The 20,003-nt window shown below is 35.8% G+C and overlaps 1 protein-coding gene across 4 annotated transcripts in view; it reads right to left on the reverse strand.

Annotated features, from left to right (window-relative positions):
* The window catches only part of LOC135681190 (outer dynein arm-docking complex subunit 2), a 29,285-nt gene extending 13,838 nt beyond the window's left edge, over positions 1 to 15,447 (reverse strand). Inside the window, exons 1-21 of one of the 4 annotated variants that reach the window (XM_065195520.2) lie at positions 15,337 to 15,447; positions 12,448 to 12,723; positions 11,932 to 11,992; positions 11,659 to 11,764; positions 11,051 to 11,264; positions 10,724 to 10,754; positions 10,189 to 10,264; positions 9,079 to 9,329; positions 8,480 to 8,613; positions 7,781 to 7,909; positions 7,063 to 7,143; positions 5,743 to 5,818; positions 5,391 to 5,453; positions 5,042 to 5,188; positions 4,727 to 4,936; positions 4,135 to 4,356; positions 3,631 to 3,741; positions 2,907 to 3,122; positions 2,460 to 2,641; positions 1,966 to 2,029; positions 1,604 to 1,654 (exon numbers count right to left, since the gene is read on the reverse strand). In XM_065195520.2, the coding sequence (XP_065051592.2) occupies positions 1,604 to 1,654; positions 1,966 to 2,029; positions 2,460 to 2,641; positions 2,907 to 3,122; positions 3,631 to 3,741; positions 4,135 to 4,356; positions 4,727 to 4,936; positions 5,042 to 5,188; positions 5,391 to 5,453; positions 5,743 to 5,818; positions 7,063 to 7,143; positions 7,781 to 7,909; positions 8,480 to 8,613; positions 9,079 to 9,329; positions 10,189 to 10,264; positions 10,724 to 10,754; positions 11,051 to 11,264; positions 11,659 to 11,764; positions 11,932 to 11,992; positions 12,448 to 12,689 (2,667 nt within the window). In that variant the 5' untranslated portion in view covers positions 12,690 to 12,723; positions 15,337 to 15,447. Of the gene's footprint in view, positions 1 to 1,603; positions 1,655 to 1,965; positions 2,030 to 2,459; positions 2,642 to 2,906; positions 3,123 to 3,630; positions 3,742 to 4,134; positions 4,357 to 4,726; positions 4,937 to 5,041; positions 5,189 to 5,390; positions 5,454 to 5,742; positions 5,819 to 7,062; positions 7,147 to 7,780; positions 7,913 to 8,479; positions 8,614 to 9,078; positions 9,330 to 10,188; positions 10,265 to 10,723; positions 10,755 to 11,050; positions 11,265 to 11,658; positions 11,765 to 11,931; positions 11,993 to 12,447; positions 12,724 to 15,336 lie in introns of all 4 variants that reach the window. The other 3 variants (XM_065195517.2, XM_065195518.2, XM_065195516.2) reach the window with 3 other exon arrangements.
* Between the last annotated feature and the right edge of the window lie 4,556 nt (positions 15,448 to 20,003).

The following is a 20,003-nucleotide window of genomic DNA, read 5'->3' on the forward strand; positions in this document are numbered from 1 at the left end:
AAGCAAGGGAAGCTCAATCGTCAGTGCGTTTATAGTTTCGCGCAGACACAACAAGAAAAATTAATGATAAACCAGTCATGTAAAGAAGGGCAAATGAAAGATTTAGAGCCAAAATGAGATCTTCACTGATAAAGAAAGTAGGCTGAGCTTTTATTGAACATCACATTTTGTTTTGTTATCGCTTCAAAAATAATCTGAAACAGATCAGCAATATTTTGAAAATATTTCCAAACTCGAATGATACAGCCGGTCTGTTTTTGTAACTGTATTCATGTTCTTGCACCTTCCAAAAGTTGAATTTCTCATCAGGAGAAATAAATTTTTCGCAATCACCAAAATTTCCGTCCGAAACGGAGATATACGCATGCTCGTAAATGCAGAACTTCATTTGCTTGGACTGACAGGCAAATCTATATTTAATGACAATAGCTGTTTATCCCTCAACTTAACCTTTAATGGGTAAAATTCTGATTGGAGCAATTAAATTCAAAATTCATGTTGATTTGATTCAAGCTAATTTCATTTTACAAAAAGAACCTAATTTCGGCTAATGAATTTACCTTTTCGACGAAGTGGTCGAAAGGAAAGCAGTTTTTGAATCCAAAAATTGAAAATCGAAGTTTCAGTTCAAATAGCTATTTTAACTGTTGGGTATAGTGCAGTAAATATTATACATATGGGAATTAATAGACAGTACATGACATGAAAGTTGTGATATAATTTTCACGATATGCCAGCGATATAGGTTACTATAATGTTCACTTGTCAGTGCTAAGTCATACATTTCATAGTGAAAAATTGAACTACAATCGTGGCCACAAATTATTGGACTGACTGATCTGAAAAAATGGTGTCTCGTTACAGCAAAACTGACATACTCAAGTTAGAAATGACAGAAAACATGGGAAATATGTGAAAAATATTAATAATACTTGGTATGCTAATCCGAAGCAACTGGGAAACTTTAAACTGGAGAATGATTGACGCAATTTCTATGACATAGCTTTCTTTTAAGGAACGATTCGGTTGTCATATCAGCTGACATGATATGAGAGCAAAACAAGACAGCAAAAGAAAAACAACCCAACGCTCAACTCATTCCTTATTATATTATTTCAGCCGATTATGTCATTGTCTTTAATTATTTTATCTAAATCACGTATTCTTCTGCTTGTGCAGAAAAAGAGAACCTTTATCTCTGATGCTAATGAAATAATGAACCTTAATAAAATGGGACCCCTGTTTTGAGCCACTTGGTTAAATTCATAAAAAATACCCTTAGAATACAAGTATGAGACAGACCCACTTTCAAAGAAGCCCATTTGACGCAGAACTGTGATGTCATAGTCATTAGCACCAAGTGTTTGGAAAAATTACATTTACACATTCTGCAGCTCGTTCAAAACCATTAGAAAGTGGTTTTGAAAAACTTCAGTCTTCCCTTCTAATTTCCTAGATCTCATTGTTTTGTTTGATTTTTAAAAAATAGGTTGAGCCTTAAAAATTTTAAATACAGCCTTCACAAAGATTAAAAAACGTTATTTGATCGTTATTGGAAATCGCGGCGTGTTAAAGGATCGGATTAGCAGATGGGTTCACTCACCTTCGCATTTTCAATACATGGACAAATGGCCCATGCTGCACTAGCTTGAACCTGTTGTAAACAAAATGGATTCGTTAATGGCATGAGCATCACCGAAAATTTATACGCATTGGAAAATTATTATTGCCAGTCTAGCTACCAAAGGAGTTAATATAAACCCAATAGTTTTGGAGACAGGATATTGAAGTGAATTAACAGAAGCACGCAAATACTTCGGCTGTTCAAAGGAATTCGTACTTCAGCAAGGAAGCATGAACATAGAATGTAGACCAGTCAAGCAGTCTAGACACATTCAAAACATTGCCTTGCAAGAAAGGTAGATGATTACACGATTTGATCTCTATGACTTTAGGTTAAGTTACCTGTGGATTTGATGACTTTAGAAGTGACCATAGAAGGCGAACACCATCAAGGCGATCAATTATTCTGTAGAGAAACAAAAAATAAAAATAGCAACATGATTGTGAAGTCAATCTCTTTATATGTTTTCCAAAAAAGTTTTATCAAATACGACATACGGCACATTTATGATACGCCATCAAATAACGTTGGTTGTGTTGTAAAAGATTTCCAAAGCCAATTCGCCAAAATGAGAGCCACCGCTATTTACTTTAACAGGGAGATTCATCTATGTCTTTCATTTGGGATATTATTGGCAGGAAATAGTAAAATTGAAACATCCCTAAGGATATGTAGCATTCTGTATAGCCACGTGTCTAACATGCGTGTCAAATACAATGAGGTGTAAATTCACCGCTTTGGTCAAATATATTCTTGCAACGAGTGTTTTCTGTATTCGGATAGGAAATCTGAAGAAACAAATTGAAGAAAGCTAAACGGAATGCGTTTGACTCACGCCATGTTGTCTGGCTCTTTGGCACCTTCGCCTACTGCTCTCGTAACATTGACCAGTAGCTGTTGGTTTGTGCCAGTCAACAGATTCACCATTGGAGATATTCCTCCAGCTTTTCTAATCGACGTTCTATTAGCCGAAATTTTTGCACATTCTCCAAGCGCTCCAACTACATTTATCAGCACCTTTATATCAGAAGAAAATAACAGTCAAATTTTAAGAAAATACCCTTGAAAAGTAGCGAAAACAAACGAAACAAACAATAACATAAACAAGCTACTTTGAAAAACTCAAAGAAATACCTATTTTATAAACATTGAATTAGTTCCTCTCAAACAAGAAAAGCCCTTTTTAGGAAAAAAGGTTCTAGTTCTTCCTAAGTTTTTGAGATTTGAGCGTTATTGTGCATTTTAAATTGCATGAGATTGCACCACATCGAAGACAATATACCTCTTCAGGCTGATCGTTGAGCAATGTCACCAACTGTTCAATTGCTTTCAGTTCTTGGAAACGCAACACGTTCTCTTCGCTGATTGCACATTTCCAAATCGCCCCCGTAGCTGCAGCTAACAAGTCCTTGTTCTCGGAATTAGCCAACAGGGAAACTAACGGATCCAAGCCACCATATTCGCGAACAAGATCTCGAGTTTCAGCGTCTTCGGCACACTGGAAACATGATGATAAAATATTGAATGACTGTTAACTTAAGATGTCAGATAAAGTCTATAGTCCTAAGTTTTTTAAGATGAGCCTTCCACAAGATGGTGCTTTAGGCTGCTGGTACCGCTATCAAACGAATCGACCTACGAACGGCTGTCTTTGATTGACTTGACTGAACGGCCAAAACGTAAACAAAACATTCGACTGGTGAAACAAAATCCCCCTAGCTGGAAAATGTAGCAAGTGTTATTCATGTTTGTTTATTCATTTGAAACCAAAAAATTTTACCGTCAAAACAAAAAACCGTAAACTTCGCAAATGATGTTCTTACTTAAAATACGTGCCGATGCTAAGTAACGATGCCAACCGTCTTTAGAAAATTGGTTTCAAATTACATGAAAAGAAGGTCGTTGAAAAAGCTGGCCCTCTCTCAAGCTGTAGCTGAGCTATGAACAGATGCCTTGAAATACACCCTTGAATCCCAAGTAAACTATACAGTTAGTGGATACTGCACCTTGAATATTGCACTAGCACAGTGTCTTTGCAGCTCCTGATCGTTGCTGTTTAAATTAAGCACAAGATCTTCAATCATGCCCTCTGTCCGAATGGCAAGTCGGTAGCTTTCCTTTGTGAAAAAAATATATTTTTGAAGTGTAAATGAATTCGTAAAGAAAAACTGTTGAAACCTATCTCTTCACTTTATCAAGTTAAATTGAAGCTTATTTTCAATACCATGTACGTAACGAAAGTTGCATAAACATTTTGAGTAACTTGAATTTTGCTACTTTGCAGTAATTTTTATCAAAAAGCACAACTCTCATAAAAATAACAAAGTTGTAAAGATATGATTGGCATAGCTTCTGGAAAACTTTTTTTGCGATTTTAAAAGTACCTTAAAACCATATCATGAACTAAACAATAAAACTCTAAAAACAAGTTGGCTTATAACTGGATCTGCATGAACAAACGAAAGAATGTACTCGAAAAGCCTACGAACAAATCAAGAAAGAGCATTAACCTCAGTTGCACATTCCTGCAAAGTACCAACAACAGGGATGAGCATGCTTTCATTGCTGGATTTCAGAAGCTTAGCAAGCAAAGGTATGCCTCCTGCCTTTCTGATGGCATTCTTGTTTTTTGTACTCTTGCTGCAGCTCCACAATGCCATTGCCCCAGCACGTGCAACGCTAATGTCAATTTCAGTGGCAGCTGACACGGTACCACAGTCAAGTAATGCCACCTAGAGAGGAAAACAGTGGTATGTAATGCATCGACAACATGCATCAAGAACATTAACAAGGACCGAGACACCAGGGGGGCCAAGGGAGCCTTGCCCCCAAAAAAACTTGACCATCATATGTAAAATACTTTTTTTGTAAACTATGGTTGTTGTTACACTTATTTATCAGGGCTGCTCCATTCCCCCCCCCTCCCCAACAAAAAGTTGTATCTCGGCCTTTGAACATTAAGACATTTTGAATACACTGACAATTCACGAAAAGCCTATTCAATGCGTGTTATAAGCTTTAGAAAATACAGTGGGGGTGTGGAAAACAAGATTCACAAAAAGATGAAGCAAAGCAGCAACAAATAACGTCTAAGAAACCCACCAATTTGTGGATTCCACCATATTTACGGACAGTTCTTCGTGCTCGTCTGAATTTTGCAACATTTGCAATCGTTTCGGCAGCAAGGCACTTTAACTCCTTGTTGTTGGATTGAAGAATCTTCACCATAGTTTGCAATCCACCGAGGTCCGCAATGGCCTTTCGGATCTGGGTATTCTTTGAAATTTCTTTTAAAATTTTTAAAGCACCAATCTGTAAATAAAAGAAGATGAGTAGAAGATGGAATTCAAAAGCTTTTTTATAAAATATATTGAGATTTTGAAAATAGAAACGACTGTTCTAGGCCACATGACTCACCTTACACTTGATTTCATTCGTCTCCAGAAGATTAATAAGCACTTCAAGGCCACCAACATCCCGAATGGCCAACTGACAAGTCTCCTGCGCCAGATTAAAGTCCCGCATTGCACACAAGGCAATAATCGTCGCTGTTTGATTTCCACCCTTTAAAAAAATTCGAAACCTTAACCTAAGTTACCGAATCGAATATCCTGTATAAAACATGAAAATAGCAAATTAAATAATTTTGGAATCAATCCATATTCACGAATAAAGAGATTTTGTTGAATTTCATTGCCATGATTCAATCATTTTTAAAGATTTAGCAATAACTACTTTTAATAAGAAAAGTTTGAATCATATGTACCTTCAAATATTTGACCAGCTTCTGTATTTGCCAATATTCAGAGGGCAAGTCAGCGTTTGACTCCTAAAAAAAATTTCTGTTGCATAAACATTTAAAAAAATTTAATAATTGAATAGACTTTTTCTTGCTAAGAGAGAACTATAACTTCAATCTACAGCGAAATATCTTTATAAACAAGATACTGTCCTGACTCCAGTTTTAGATAGCTGCCAATGCTTAAAAGAAACTTCATGTACTTTAGAGCAAGTTAGCAAAGTACGGTCCTTTCAGAAGTCTAGACAACTGTTACTCAGTGTTGTTTATCAGAAAATACCATTGCTGCCAATCGAGGCTATATTCTCTTTATTCATACCTGTCTTCTGTCTTGCGATTCTTCTTCTTCTTCACTTTCAGAGGAGCTCTCACTGAAATCTTTCATTATGCTTTCACTAAAATAAAGAGATATCGCCGTTGAACAAAAAGTGCTGTAAATGGAGCGTTTGAATAGACCATCCTAGCTTCAACCAGCATAGTTTGAGCTAGCTTGGGACATTGGAATTAAATTAGGGATTAACCTTTGCTCCTCTAAAAAGCCCATGCATTTGCAATATTTCTATTTTACAGATAAGGTATGCAACCACGACAAGAACGATAAAATCAACTAAATGTAAATTTTCACAAAATACTTTACAACTCCTAGTTTGCACAAATACTGACCCTGTACAAAAGATCTTCAAAAGGTAGTTCTCTCAAACCCATGATAGAGAAAGGGTGTGACTTAGGGAAATACCTGAAATAAATCGTCTAAAGAGCTAGGATTTGGCGAATAAAATTTATAGGATAGGTGCTACAAATCATCTTTCTATATCGAGAGTTCATTCTCTTGCAAAACAAATTGACTAAAGCGAAGTCTACGCGATAAAACACCACCAAATAGTTCGCTGTCAAATACATTTGTTACATGTGTTATAAAATACAAATGTAAAAACGAAAACTGCAGAGAGATTTGAACACGCTCTCAACACGTGCAGGCAGGGCTCTTCACCTAGTTTGTCAACAAAGACTAGAGCTCTAGAACAGGTACACTAGTGTTACTCTTTGCCACACGTTGATACGTTGAATTCATCCTGGGTTGTGTAGAGGGAATATTTATTTAATCCACCATCAATCCACATGTTCATTGACAGTGTCTTTATGTACTTTTCCTTCGGATTAGGGCGATAATGGTTATCAAACCAGATGCAAAAATTGCTCTTGAATAACCCGTGGTTCTGTGAAGGATTTATCTTGAGGGGAATAAGACTGATGAAGCATTCATCTCCCGTCAAATATCATCAGAAATTGGCAAGACGCTGTTTAACGATGTATGATTATTCTCGAATTCCTCATAAAAGTATTGTAAAATTTGACGGTATTTGTTTGAAAATGTTTGATGCTGCTAACTTGCTTTGAGCCAAAACATGTAAAAATGTTCTGATTGAACGAAGCAGATTGGCATGATAGCACTTGAATCAGTAGTTAGCACAAAAAGAAAGGGTATTGAGTACAAAGTCTAACTAAAAAAGGACAGAGAGGTGGAAGTAGTGCATTCATTTTCAAATTTTCAATGTGCGGTGAGAAAGTTTTAGAAAAAGACTGGCTACAGAAAGAAGGAAGTCGAGATAATTGACTAAGAATAAGCAATAATACTTACTGCGTTGCTCTGCCATATTGTTTTACTTTTGCCTGCGATTGTCTGTCACTGTCCCTATCTGCCTTATCACGTGACTCCCCTCTGCTTTTCAAAAGGAAAATAAAATATTTAATATGATTTTAAATGGGTTTCTATGATTGCAAAGTTGTAATGAGTCTTGAGTAAAAATTTCAGTCTAACATTGTTCCATTAAATTAACAGTGTTTTTAATTCAAGAAGCGTAAAATGAAAATATTTCTAATGGTAAGATTTCTACGAGCCATAACTGGAATAAAAAGCATAACGGTTCACCATTGATTCTACTAACCCCCCCCCCCCCCCCCCATCCACCTCCTCCCCCAAAGAAGTGATATGACTGAAACGTTCAATAACTTTATTCAAGAATACAACATAATGATGTTTGCGATTACGATGGCTCATTTTTCAAAGTGAAAATACCAATTTTATCACAAAATAACAAATATTCAAGAGCTACACATAAACAGCGTTCCAAAAACTCCTCAGACAGCCCTGTACACAGCTGATTATCATAAAAGTGCCAATAAAGTGCTTGTGTCACACGTTATAGGACAGGATGGTTCAAACATGACTTGGCTTCATCTCTAAGGGCACAGTTTATGAAAAGAACAGCCATTTTAAGAATAGAGAATATTTTAGAATGAATTTTTTTTAAAGTCATTGACTGGCTAAATGGTAAATAATTTCAATAAAATCTTACCTGGGTTTAGAATCATCAGCTTCAACAACCAGATTTAATTGCTTCCACTTCTGAGAAGGTTCTTTAAAACTTTTCTGTTTTGAATCCTTCTTGCTCTGTTGCGCCTTTGCATTCCTTCTTTTGTCTTTCCTGCTTTGAATAAACATTAGTTATGCTCTTAAAAGAATATTCATTATAAGAAAGAAAAGTCAAAACAGGCATATGGCAAATGAAAGCATTCAAAGGCATTTGTCAAAATATCACAATCAAACTGTTCTTAACTTGGCGTTCAAAGTGACTATTAAATAGTTTATTCAGCATCAAAGACAGCATTTCATGAAATCTATTTTCCCTTTGAGGTCATCGATAATAATACTTAGCCCTAAAATCTTTGCTATGTGCAAATATTTGTTATTCTCGTGTGGGGTAAACAGTCACGCGCAAATAAATTATCGCTAAATAGAAAAAAGATTAGCCAACCAAAGAAAACACAGGTCTAAAAACATGATGTAGCAATAATTCTTACTGATGAAGCCCCATATACCGGGGTGAAATATTAGCCTTCACAAATTTACGTGTAGTTATTGTTGTTTATTCTCGGCGCATTGCGGTGTTTCTTATTTGCTACATTTCTATCGATTTTTCGCCGTAAGAACTCATTGGAGTCCGTTGAGCAGCCTGCTACCGTGACCTTTTCTTTATTTACACAATAATTCTTACCCCTGAGCATTTACAGCTTCACCAGGGCTTTTTGCCCTGCCTGTGTCTTCTTTGTCGATTGTCTGCTGCTTTTCAGAAACCGTGACAGCCCCAGACTGTTCTTCCGGCTTTTCTTCGGCGTAATGACGAAATTCCTGTAAAAATATTTTTCTTAACGCATTGCAGTAGGGTTTAAAAAATAAATGCATCAACAAAATAATAAAAAATATAGATTTCTAGTTAGAAATTAACAGTTAATTAGCACTATTTAAAAGGGAGTGATGTAGCTTGCCAATCTTATTTTGAAGAAAAGATTTCAGAATGAAACATTTCATAATTGCATAATAAAGAGATTTGATTCTATCGCATTAAAAAAAAGGGACAAACGGCTCATCTTTTATCTTGCAATAAGAGATAATACCGTTGCTTAATAATTAAACCAGAGAAAAAGCAGGCTTGAATACTAGGTCATGTCTTACTTTTAAGTTGCGATGAAATTGATTTGAAAAAATGGCGCCTATGAGGTTTGAATTTGCAAGCCAAACTGCTAATTATGATAAAAGCTTGTCATATTTGCAGGACCGAAATCAAAACAGTTCAAGTATGAAACAGGTATCTACCTTGCTGTTGATGACGTCAGCGAAATGAGAGCTCTTTGCCTTTAGAAGTTGAATAAGATTTGGAAAAACGTCGCTTTCCCTCGTATAATCTATTTCGCCGTCTTTCTTCATTCCCTTATTGACGTAGTAGCCAGAAGTGGATGCTGTTAAAGGGAAGACCTCCTGTTCTTTGGTCTTCACTTCGATATATGCAATATCACCGTGAACTTGACGCCAGGGAGGAGCACGACAACCATTGGTAAATACGTATGCTGTTAAAAGTGTCAATGTATGGATGAAAATATGTTAGAAATCATACTGGCAAATTACGGTTTAAGGCTATGTTTACTGGATAAAGCAAGAAATTTTCCAAAAAGTCACTTTTAGGTCTAAAAACCCGCAGTTAAACATTACATTCAGAACGTCATGTAAAATGATTGCATTAAGTGTGAAACCTGGAGTAGCAGCCTACAGCCGTCCTGCTCTATACATCAAATAGCGTGTACAACTCTGCCTACACGATATCGAGCATATATTCTATGCAAGGCCTAGAATGACTTTGTTGAATGCTAGTCAAAATGGACGCAAAACACAGTCAGTTGAAAAAAGAGGTGTTGATTAGCTGGCTTGAGGAAAGGCTTTGCAAGTAAAAGTGATGGTTTATGATAGATGTTTTAACCAGGTTAAAACGGGTTTATAGGAACAAAGCAATACGACGACGAGAATCCAATGTCACGAGATAAAATATTCAAAATAAGTTAAATTTAAGGAATATACTAATATTTCGCCCCGGCAAACAGGGCTTCATCATCTTTCGTAACAACACTTATTGCAAGATTCACAGAATCCGGCGGACAGCCTATCCTGCGGTTCTTCCTTCTTGCACACATAAAACGGGTTTCTATAATCTTGGACAGGCAATGGCAGTATTGTTGAGAAATAACTTTAAGGTAAACAATTTATTTACCTTAAAAATTATCAAAAATTGGCTTAATAATAAAGGAGACACTATTGCTCAAAATTAGTAAAATGATCAGGGATTTGAAATATTGTGCAGTGCAACCATCATGAAATCTGACTGTATTTAATTCTTCCTTTTAACCGTAGAGTAACAAAAAAATCCAGACTTACATAACATCCAGTCGATGTGCTCCACAGCATGGTCAGTCTCTGATCCAGAAAAACCTTTGATGAGGTTGAAGTCACTCTATGAAGATCATTTCATTATCGCTATTTATGATTGCATTCATATGACTAATTTTCAGAGAGTTCAATTCAAGCAGCACTTTACTTCTAACGAGGCATTATAGAAATAACTCCATAGATACTTCGTGCACATTTGGTAGACACTTTATTGCTTTATCTGGAAGTCTCTAAAAATCCTTTTATTTTCGTAAAAATCTCTCACTTTTTTTAAAAGAATGAATTGTCTCATTGACTTCCAATTTCTTATAAATCATCTACTGTGTAGATTGCAACAATCGGAGCATTATCTGATCTGAGAATGATCTGAGAGACCAGAGCATTGTCGGTGAATTCAGAGAATTATCGGATAATTATTTGACAATTCGGAGAGTTATTGGCAAATTCGGTCAATTGTCAGAACAAGTTAAAAATGTATCAAAATAGTTTAAAGGAAGTGCAGAAGCAGATGGATAAAGCTCACCTCGACAGAAGCAGGGTTCACTCTAACGTCTCTAAAATCAAATAAAACATTACGTGACTCACAAGGGAAAACCTAAAGATTGGACAATGATAAGAAATGTTCACCATGATTTGTTATCACGCTATTAAAATCTAAAAAAAAACATTCAATTAATGTTTTTCTAGTTTCCAGTAAGTGCGAGAATGTTTTCTTAATGTCAGAGGCGAAGCTTAAAGCTCAAATACATGTAAAGCCATTGTACATTGAAAATACAAACGCTTCAAAGCAGTGGCATGAGAGGAAAAACCCAGACGCAAATGGCAGAGCTTATCAACAAGAGTTACTTACTTGGCGATATCTTTAAGTGACGAATGAAGCAATTTTATATCAAACTGATTTATAAGTAGGAGCAGCCGGAAACGGTCTTCTATTTCAGCAGTGTCTTCAGACCCATCTGCTCGGGCTTTTGAAACCATTTCATGGGCCTTCAAAAGGGCATCATCATTGTTATCGACCTTCGCAAACGCAGGCCCCATTATCAGCGCCATAGGGTCACGATTTGCTAGAATGGAAATCAAATTAGCAAATCAAAGTTGGCAGAAAGCGGTGTCGATTAAAAAATTTTGATAGACTAATGCAATATATTATGAACTTTAGAGGAACATTTTTGTTGCAAATTCTTTCGCATGTCAAATTAACCTCGGAGACCTCCTACAAAAAGCAATAAATATTTTTTCTTGTGCTTTTATTGTCATATTTTAATGTCTAATTACAAATATCTCCAAAAAATGCGAGCAATAAGGATATACTTAGGAAACAGCCATTATTTTACTTCACCCACTTAAATCGTGTGGTTCGAAAGTAGGTCGAGATATCATATTATTCTTATTCGTATTATTTCAGCAGGTTGAGATACCATTGCATTAACATCAAACAGGTGCATAAACAAGCAGTACCTTCAAGGCAAGCACGTATTTCCTCCAGCTTCTTCTCCCCAGCAAAATTCAAAAGATTTCCCATTTGCTCAAAAGTATATACTTTGGTGATCCACTCATTTTGTGTCTAAAATTTAATTGGTTAAAACCATGCATTGATTCAAGTTCTAGTAACTACAAGAATAACATTGCATATGCTATGATCATAAGATTCTTACAAGAGATAAAACCCTTTAAAAGTAGCATATTTGCAAATCCTATAGCAAGATTGAATGAAGGAAAACAATTACAAACCTTTTTTATAGATAGGTGAGGCTCGCCATTGTTATTTGCTTCAGATTTTATCAATTCATTACTGAAAAATAAGCATATTTAGTTAAATTCCTTTTACATAAAGGTCTTATTCCTGGCTTCAAAATATCGGAAGTGAAAGTTTCTTAGTTTCCTGTGAATTTAGCTAGGATCCCTAATATATTTGACAGACAAAAATTAGAATTACATTTAAAAAGCCAACTAGAGATATGAGAACACTGCCACTGAGTTATTGATGATTCAGAATTTAAACAAAAATATTCTGTAATATGAAAGGGTGAGTTTATATTGTCAAATGCAGTTTACTCTCTCTACGCATACCATTTTATGAGGTGGACACCTACCTATACAAGGAAGTCAGCCACCACAGTGAATTCATTTGGATAGAGCTGGTAAATTGCTGCAGAAAGCATTAGAGGTATCTGCATAAAATAATTAGGGGTATCTGGTAAAATAAAGAGAGAGTTAACTATAAAACCAAAATACCATAAGCTGTACCTTGTTTCATATGATTTAGCAGAAATGTGGTTTTCTATATCAGCGGGTCTGATGCCTGTTGACCATTGAAATGGTTGTTTAAAAACAACCTGTGCTTCCTTTTGATGCTCAGTTGTAAGAGTTTCCACGTAATGCAGGATATTATTCAGCAGAGCTTCATTGTGAGGTGAAAATTCAATTTTCCCACCATCTTTTGGATTTGCAGAAGTAAGTTCAGCTCTGCTAGACAATGTTGCACCCATAGCTCACAGTTTTTTTTTTTGAGACTATTTGAATCTACAAAAATCAAATAATTGATAGCCTGAATTGAATTGCCTGAACAGTAGATTGATCATCTTTCAAGAAACAATCAGAAACACAGAATTGAAGAAAAATCTCTTTGGATAAGTATGACATTTTCATTCTATAGATATAGAAAAGACATTTCTATAAATTCAAATCAGCAAGGTTTTCTTCTAGACCCTTCATTTAGGTGACAGGTATAGCAGGCACAAAACATTCAGAACTAATGAAGCAATCAAAAAGTCACCTCAAAGTGTCTTTATTGATGAGGGATGACAAATGAAAGATAAACATCAAGCTTTCACATGACTTAATTATTTTCATAGATAATTTTCTGATTCAACACTCTATGAAACATTTTCATTTTCAATAAAAGCAAACCAAGGTGAAACATCTAATTCCTTGAAAAATTAGTAAATATCATTAAAATTGAATTTAGAAGAGTATTCTATGGCAGAAATTATGGGGATATGTGGAGGCTCGGGCATGAACCCCCCCCCCCCCCCCCCCATCAGCGATCTTGTGGGAAAATTTGGGTTATCGTCAGATAATTGACAATAGTTTACAGTGTTGAAAATAGCAGCCAGTACTAAGTAATCAAACAAACAATAAATGACTGAAATCAAAACTGCTTGTGAATTGTATATTTAACTTCAATTCCATAAAGATTAGCAGAATGCAGAAAGTGAATATTACAATTACTATCATGTTGTTATCATGAGCGACTTGTAAATAGTGTAATCGGTCTGCCTCATATATATATCAGCAATTGCCTTAGATGAGATATCGATCTTGATATAACAAATCATACTGAATTTTTCTTCTTGGTACCTAATTTTGGCGTGGTTTGCAAAGATTTCTAAGGGTCCCGCCAAAAATCACTTATTTTCATCAAAAGGTGCAGTTTCCTTGAAATTAGACATGATCCAAGATGATATCTTGTCGGAAAATTGTAGGCCTGGGCCCCCCCAAATTGAAGCCTGAATTTCCGGTACTGAGAGTATTGCAAGCAGAAATGAGGAACTTACAGTATGTAGTCAATTTTTTGCAACAATATCAACGAAGCATGTTTATGAATTGAATGAGAAATTGCTTTGGAAAAAGCAAAAAATTTTGAAACATGTTACTAAAGCCTCTTTTTGTCTGACCCACTTCAGAGTATAAAACACCAGAACATAGATCAAAAACTCTATGCTAGGAAATGTTTATACTCAGTTTGTGGATCAAAATAGGCCAGTCAGAAACGATTTATACTCTGAAGATTGTCAAACGGACAAAAAGCTTTAGTAATATGTTTCAAAATGTTTGCTTTTTACCAACCCATTTTTAAATTCTGTATCATGAAAGATTGTTTGAATAAAAAATAAGGTTTGATTAATTTTCTAAATCTCAATGTTTAAGGTTACGCTAAATCACATTCTAGTAGCCAAACTTTCAAGGCACACAATAATACCATGTTTGAAACTAACAAAAACTTTGAAAATAGGAAAAATCTCATGTAAACAAAGGTTTCCATAATTTTTTTGATCAAAACTTTTAGTTAAGGTCTGAAATTGCTTGTCATGTTAATCTGATTATCATTGCTTTGTGGTTGTGGTTGCATAGCTCATTTACAGTATTGCATGGCACATCGCTGTATCCCAGGTTTGTACAGCTGTGTTTATTTAAACAGGCTTATTGCTCTTAAAGCTTCAAATGACTTGGTCCAAATTACACTGTGGTCTATGAGTGTACCTTGCAAGTGTGATCAGTGAAATCCTGTTTCTCCGGCCTCACAATTCCTCTACATACAGCTATTTTGTACCCAAGGAACCAGTCAAATGGCTCAAAAATTTGCACATGGCCAGGACAGATGTTGGGTAAGCAAAGTGTGTCTCAAATTATTTACCCTATAGTCAAATACAACCATGGGAGTGTGGAAAAATTGTTTGCCAATTTTTGGCAGGGTATAGTTTCAAAAGAAAGGACAAACTTGAAAAATCTGAGACACACTTTGGTAGCTAAGGATCTGCGCTTTCTGCTGATACAAGTTAAATTTTGTTACCACAAATGCAAGGGTACAAAATGGCTTTTGAAGGTGGTACACTTTTTTGAGCAATAAATTTGCCTGGAAAGTATCATATCATTTGCCTGACCGTTTGAATACTTTTGGGAGGGGGTGTATAGTTTAATCAGATTCAGTTAATAGTTTGGCTTTCAGAGAGAGAAAACCAAATATTGTGCCCGAAACGTTTACAGAAACCTTAAGCCAGATAAGAAGATAGTAAAACATAAAACCAGGTTGTCAATTTGAAAAATAGCCACAAGTAAGTGCAATATTGGCAAACTAACATTGCAAATAGATCAGACGATTTGCAACAAGCGCGCACATGGGTTGTTTTACCACAAGACAGATATACGCTTAGATACGACTTCCATAAATTTTGCTGATAAACAATACCAATAAAGATGGTAACACCTATCGAATTTGCAATTTACGTCGATACAGCTTTGATAATGACCAATAAATTCAAATTTCATCATGTAGTAAGAAAATTTTATTTTACGGACTGAAATGATTTTGTAATATCTTCAAAATTAGAAATTGGTTTTCTTTTCTATACTTACTAAGTGATGTGTTGTTCTTGATTTATCGTGCACCAACTTTTCTTTCCTGTTGCCCTCTTCAAGTTTGGCTTACTAACAGGCCTAAGTGTGTTACCATAACAACATAATATCTTGACATGCGAAAGAGAGGCTGTGGCTTGCTGTAGCTTTACGAGGAGGTAGTGGGGGGGGGGGGGGGGGGGTGGGGGCGGGTGTGAAAAACGTTAAACCGCCTAATTTTTTTGCAAAAACCGCAAAACCGTGCACTATTTTTCTTTAAACCGCAAAACCGCGAGAAAATTAGCTAAAACCGAAAATAATGCAATTTTCAACTAAATTGCAATAGCACCTTGAACATCATGGTAGATAAGTGTCATGCGTATATTTTTCTCTCACGCATGCAAGCTGTAGAGTTTAGGTTGCCAAACCCAAAAAATAAAACTGGGTACGAAACTAAGTACAAACCGAAAGCAATGGGGCTGACCAGGGCCGCACTAAAATTTTTAGAGCCCCCGAGCCCAAGCATAAACAAGGCCCCCTTCAACAAGTCTGAGCATTTTATTTGTAGAAGCCGAGATCAAACAAATTCACGACTGTAGAATCTTCCTCTGACAATTCTCTAGCCAAAAAATTATACATCAACCCTTATATGCATGACCATTCCATGAATCACTCTGGAAAATGTACGTAGTTATCTTGTTTATCATACCTCTCGAGCCGACCCGGTTTCAGGGAATTTTTTTTTGGGGGGGGGGGGGTGCAAGTTTTTATCTACCGGGTAATGCAATCGGAATATTTTAGCATTGTTAATGTTTAAATTTCAGCTATTAGTTTAATCATCTTTAAAATCGAACTCTTCTGTTCTTCAACTGGACCCACTTCTTAATAACAGATAAGTTCTTTGAAAAGTAATCCTGTGAACAATTTTTTTGCGGTAGAGAATTTAAAACTGGCTTTCTTTTAGACATCTTTTAGACAACCCAGATTGTGCAAAACTCTATAATGACGACATGTTTCGGATAATTGGCAGAGCCCGGTCGTCCTTCCATCTAGCAGTTTTGGAGTCGATCTACATAAAAACGAAAAAGCCGCCATTGTGTAGACAGAAGGAGTTTGTTTTCTTTCCTGGACTCCATTGGTAATTTTTCTTTAGGCTCGCAGCACTGATTGGTCAACTATACCTCGCGGCACTGATTGGTCAACTGATTGGCCTTGTGCTTGCGTTTTTTCGATCTGATTGGCCTTTTTCGATCCACAACTGGATATATATTTTCCATCGTGTTCTTTCGGAACCTTATTCTGACGTTTTATGCTCGGAGGAGTGTCAGACGAAAAAACTTTTAGTATGTCGTAAAATGTTTGCTTTTTCAAAGCCATTTTCAAAAGTAATCCTCAAACGAAATTAGCGTAAGAGATTGTAGACGATCTTGGAGCATTGTGCTTCGCAGTTTCAGAGACGGGGCCACAAAATTCTTCAGACTCCCGGAAAAAGTGGATAACCTAACGTCCTTTGTATCTTTTTTATCTACTTCGAAATAATTGGAAAAGCGACTTTCTCAAGCAGCATTTTTCAAAATGGGGGCCTTTTTGCAAGAACAAAGAACAAAAATCTAAATCGATCTGATCACACTCCCCAAGATAAAAGTTTTTCAACGGATTTCGCGAAAATAGAAAATCAACCTCTAGGAAAACTGGGGTTGACATGTCCGTGGCGACGCCACTGAGTGTAACGAGTCCATTTTTGTTTTCGATAAATAACTTGTCATTCGCTGGGGAGAGCATTATATCTGATTACTATTCATACATGGGAGTCATTAGGATTTCTGGATTTTCCCCCAAACCCCAATTGGCTTTCTGACCCCAATGATGCAGCAGTTGATTTGAATGTCGAAAGTTGAAGTTGAAATTTGAAAGTTGAAAATATTTATTATGTTTTGATTTTTATTGTAAGTGGAGATCGCGGCAGACTCACATCCTTCTCCTGTACTTATGGCAGGTGCGTTATATTCGACAAATATTTCGATTAATTGCAACATTCCAAAAAGAAATAATTCCACATTAATGCAATCATTTATATAAAAGTAACAAAAACTTACAAGTTAAACAAAAAATCAAAAAATATAGTCTATAAAATTGAAAGGAATCATCGAATTTTTAGGCTCTATCTATTTCAAAGCGAGTTTTCAGTCTCTATCTCTTCCAAAATTTAGCAAGACAAAAAATAAACAGCTAAATTGTTATCTTCAGACCAATTGAATTTTCCGAGATTATATACACTGCATAGTAGTAAACTGGTCGACCTACCGTATTCTTTTGGGGAAAAAATCTCAAATGAGTGCTCATTATAGATGGTATTGAAAATTCAGATATTCAAGATGCTACATCCTTCTTTATGCAAATCGACGAAGGTTCCAACTCGGAAGAAATTGACATCTTGTAAATGTTTTTGCTTTAACAAGTATGATACAAATGCAATATTAATTTTTGTAAAAACAATAATCGTTTGAATTTCAAAGCTCAGTTTTTTATTGGTGGATCCCTCTCTAATGAGCGCCCCCTCTCTGAGGCCAAAAAGTAAAATGAGTGACTCCGGCGTTCATTAGAGAGAATGCGGTGTGCAACCGGCCGAGAAACAACTGGCGACACACAGGAAATTTTTTCGCCAAAGAGACAGTCTCCTTCGCAGAAGATGTTGTTAGAAATTGAGATTTAAATTATTCAACTTGGCATCTAAAGGAAAATTACCTGGCTGTGAAAATAGTACACGCAATATTTTTTCCAAAAAGGGCACTTTTCACACTTTCTCGAAACAGGGGGCCTGAGCTCTCGTGGCCCCTCCGGCTGCAGCGGCCCTGCACTTAATCGTTTTCTGGAAAAATGATTTAATTCAACAAGGGAGAAATTCGATGTTTAAACTGGGTCTGAACATTTTTTATAAGAAAGTTTTTTCAGCCCAGCTCTCAGATTTTCTTAGCTATTTTCTAATTTCAGCACTAAAACTTTCTTAATAGTTTCTTGACGTTAAGTTGGAAAGTTTTACGTTACAAAGCATGCGCAATGGTGGAGAAGATGAAATGCAATAAATATGCCATATTTCTCAAAAACCATCAACGTCATACTGTATTCGTCGTTTCCTGCTCAGCACATTACTGCATTGTTGAAATATTTCACTCTTACACCACAATTTTCTTTGAAGCTTTCAATATCTAAATTTTTCAACTTTCTTAGGTTTCCAAGATCCGCCCTGAACTTTCTTAACTTTTTGAAGAACCGAGCACAACTTTCTTATGAAATATTTTCTTATAAAAAAGGGTAACTAAAGAAGAGCTTAACACTCTTTGTTGGTTAAGAACGTAGAAGAGGGAGGGGGGCGGGGGCGTAATGATAAAGTTACAATCCTTGGTCATCAGGATTTGAATTTGAAAATAAGATTGATGCAAATTGTTGGAATGTACCCCCGGATCTGCACGTGTTATGCAGCTTATAAAAACAGCGTGTTGCAGATAATTCGAGACTGGACACTGTGATTGATAGGGAGATTAGGTTGTAGTTTTTATGGCTAAATAAATTGCTGTTCGTTTTCTTATGTTTTTATAAATAATTCAAAAAATGCAAACAATTGCCTTTTTGCATCTCTGCCTACTTTACAACACAAATATATTATCCTGCATCGAGGTTTGCCTCTATAGTTGTGGAGACAACCTTACCCAAGGACTGTTTTATATGGTTGTGGATGGTTAATGCATTACATTTTGCACTAGAAACCTTTTGATACATATGGTTTTTCGTCAAGTTTAATCCCGCGCACAGAGGCCCTGCCTGAAATATGATGTATCTCATAAAATTATACAAGTTAGAATAAAAGTAAATTCTTATACCAGGGCGAATTGTTTCTTAATTTAATGTCACTTGTATATTTTCGCTTGCAAAGTTGATTATCCAATATCATGAGTTGTTTATAGTTGAGGTTCAATTTTCCTTCTTACCGATGCTAAGCTAATATTCTTCTCTCGAGGACTTACCTTTAATTATTCAAGCAATTTTGATTTGCAGGTTAACACCAACGCATACATACTGCTAATAACCACCTGCTATATTAAATGAGTCTACGTATGTTTATATGCCTGCCTAGCTGCAAAGGAATTATACAAAGAGAATGTTGGTTGGTGGCTCCGTAATTAAGATTCCCATACAACTAATACTGAGAACCAGGGGGATATGGCCCGGGTGGCAAAGTGGCAAACCTTCTTCTTCTAAACAAAATGGCAAAATATGAACTCTTGCATGTTTGATTTTATCGCTACAAGACACTAATTATTATATCTTTGTTTCAATTGAAGCTTTCTTATAAGGACTTTTACAATTAACACAACACTTTATTAACATATTACTCAACATTGATGCTTAATTTCATAGCTTCTTTGCAATGAAATTCTTTGCGTTGAATTTTGTTGGGGCGAGTGATACTGCATTGTCCAAGAGTGCAGATCTTGCTTTGTGTGTATATATGGATTTATATAAAATTTTACCATATATATCAATAACTAAACATACTATAATAATTACAAAAAAGCGCTAATTACATTTGGACAATGTAATGTAATAGCTAAAAAGCTAGTTTTAAAAACGCCCCCAGTTTAATAGCAGTACGACTTTTAAAGATCGGTATGACCCTTTTTCCATAATCG

Source organism: Rhopilema esculentum, chromosome 12 (genome assembly GCF_057945365.1).
Source record: "Rhopilema esculentum isolate cy_ngs chromosome 12, ASM5794536v1, whole genome shotgun sequence".
NCBI lineage: Eukaryota > Metazoa > Cnidaria > Scyphozoa > Rhizostomeae > Rhizostomatidae > Rhopilema > Rhopilema esculentum.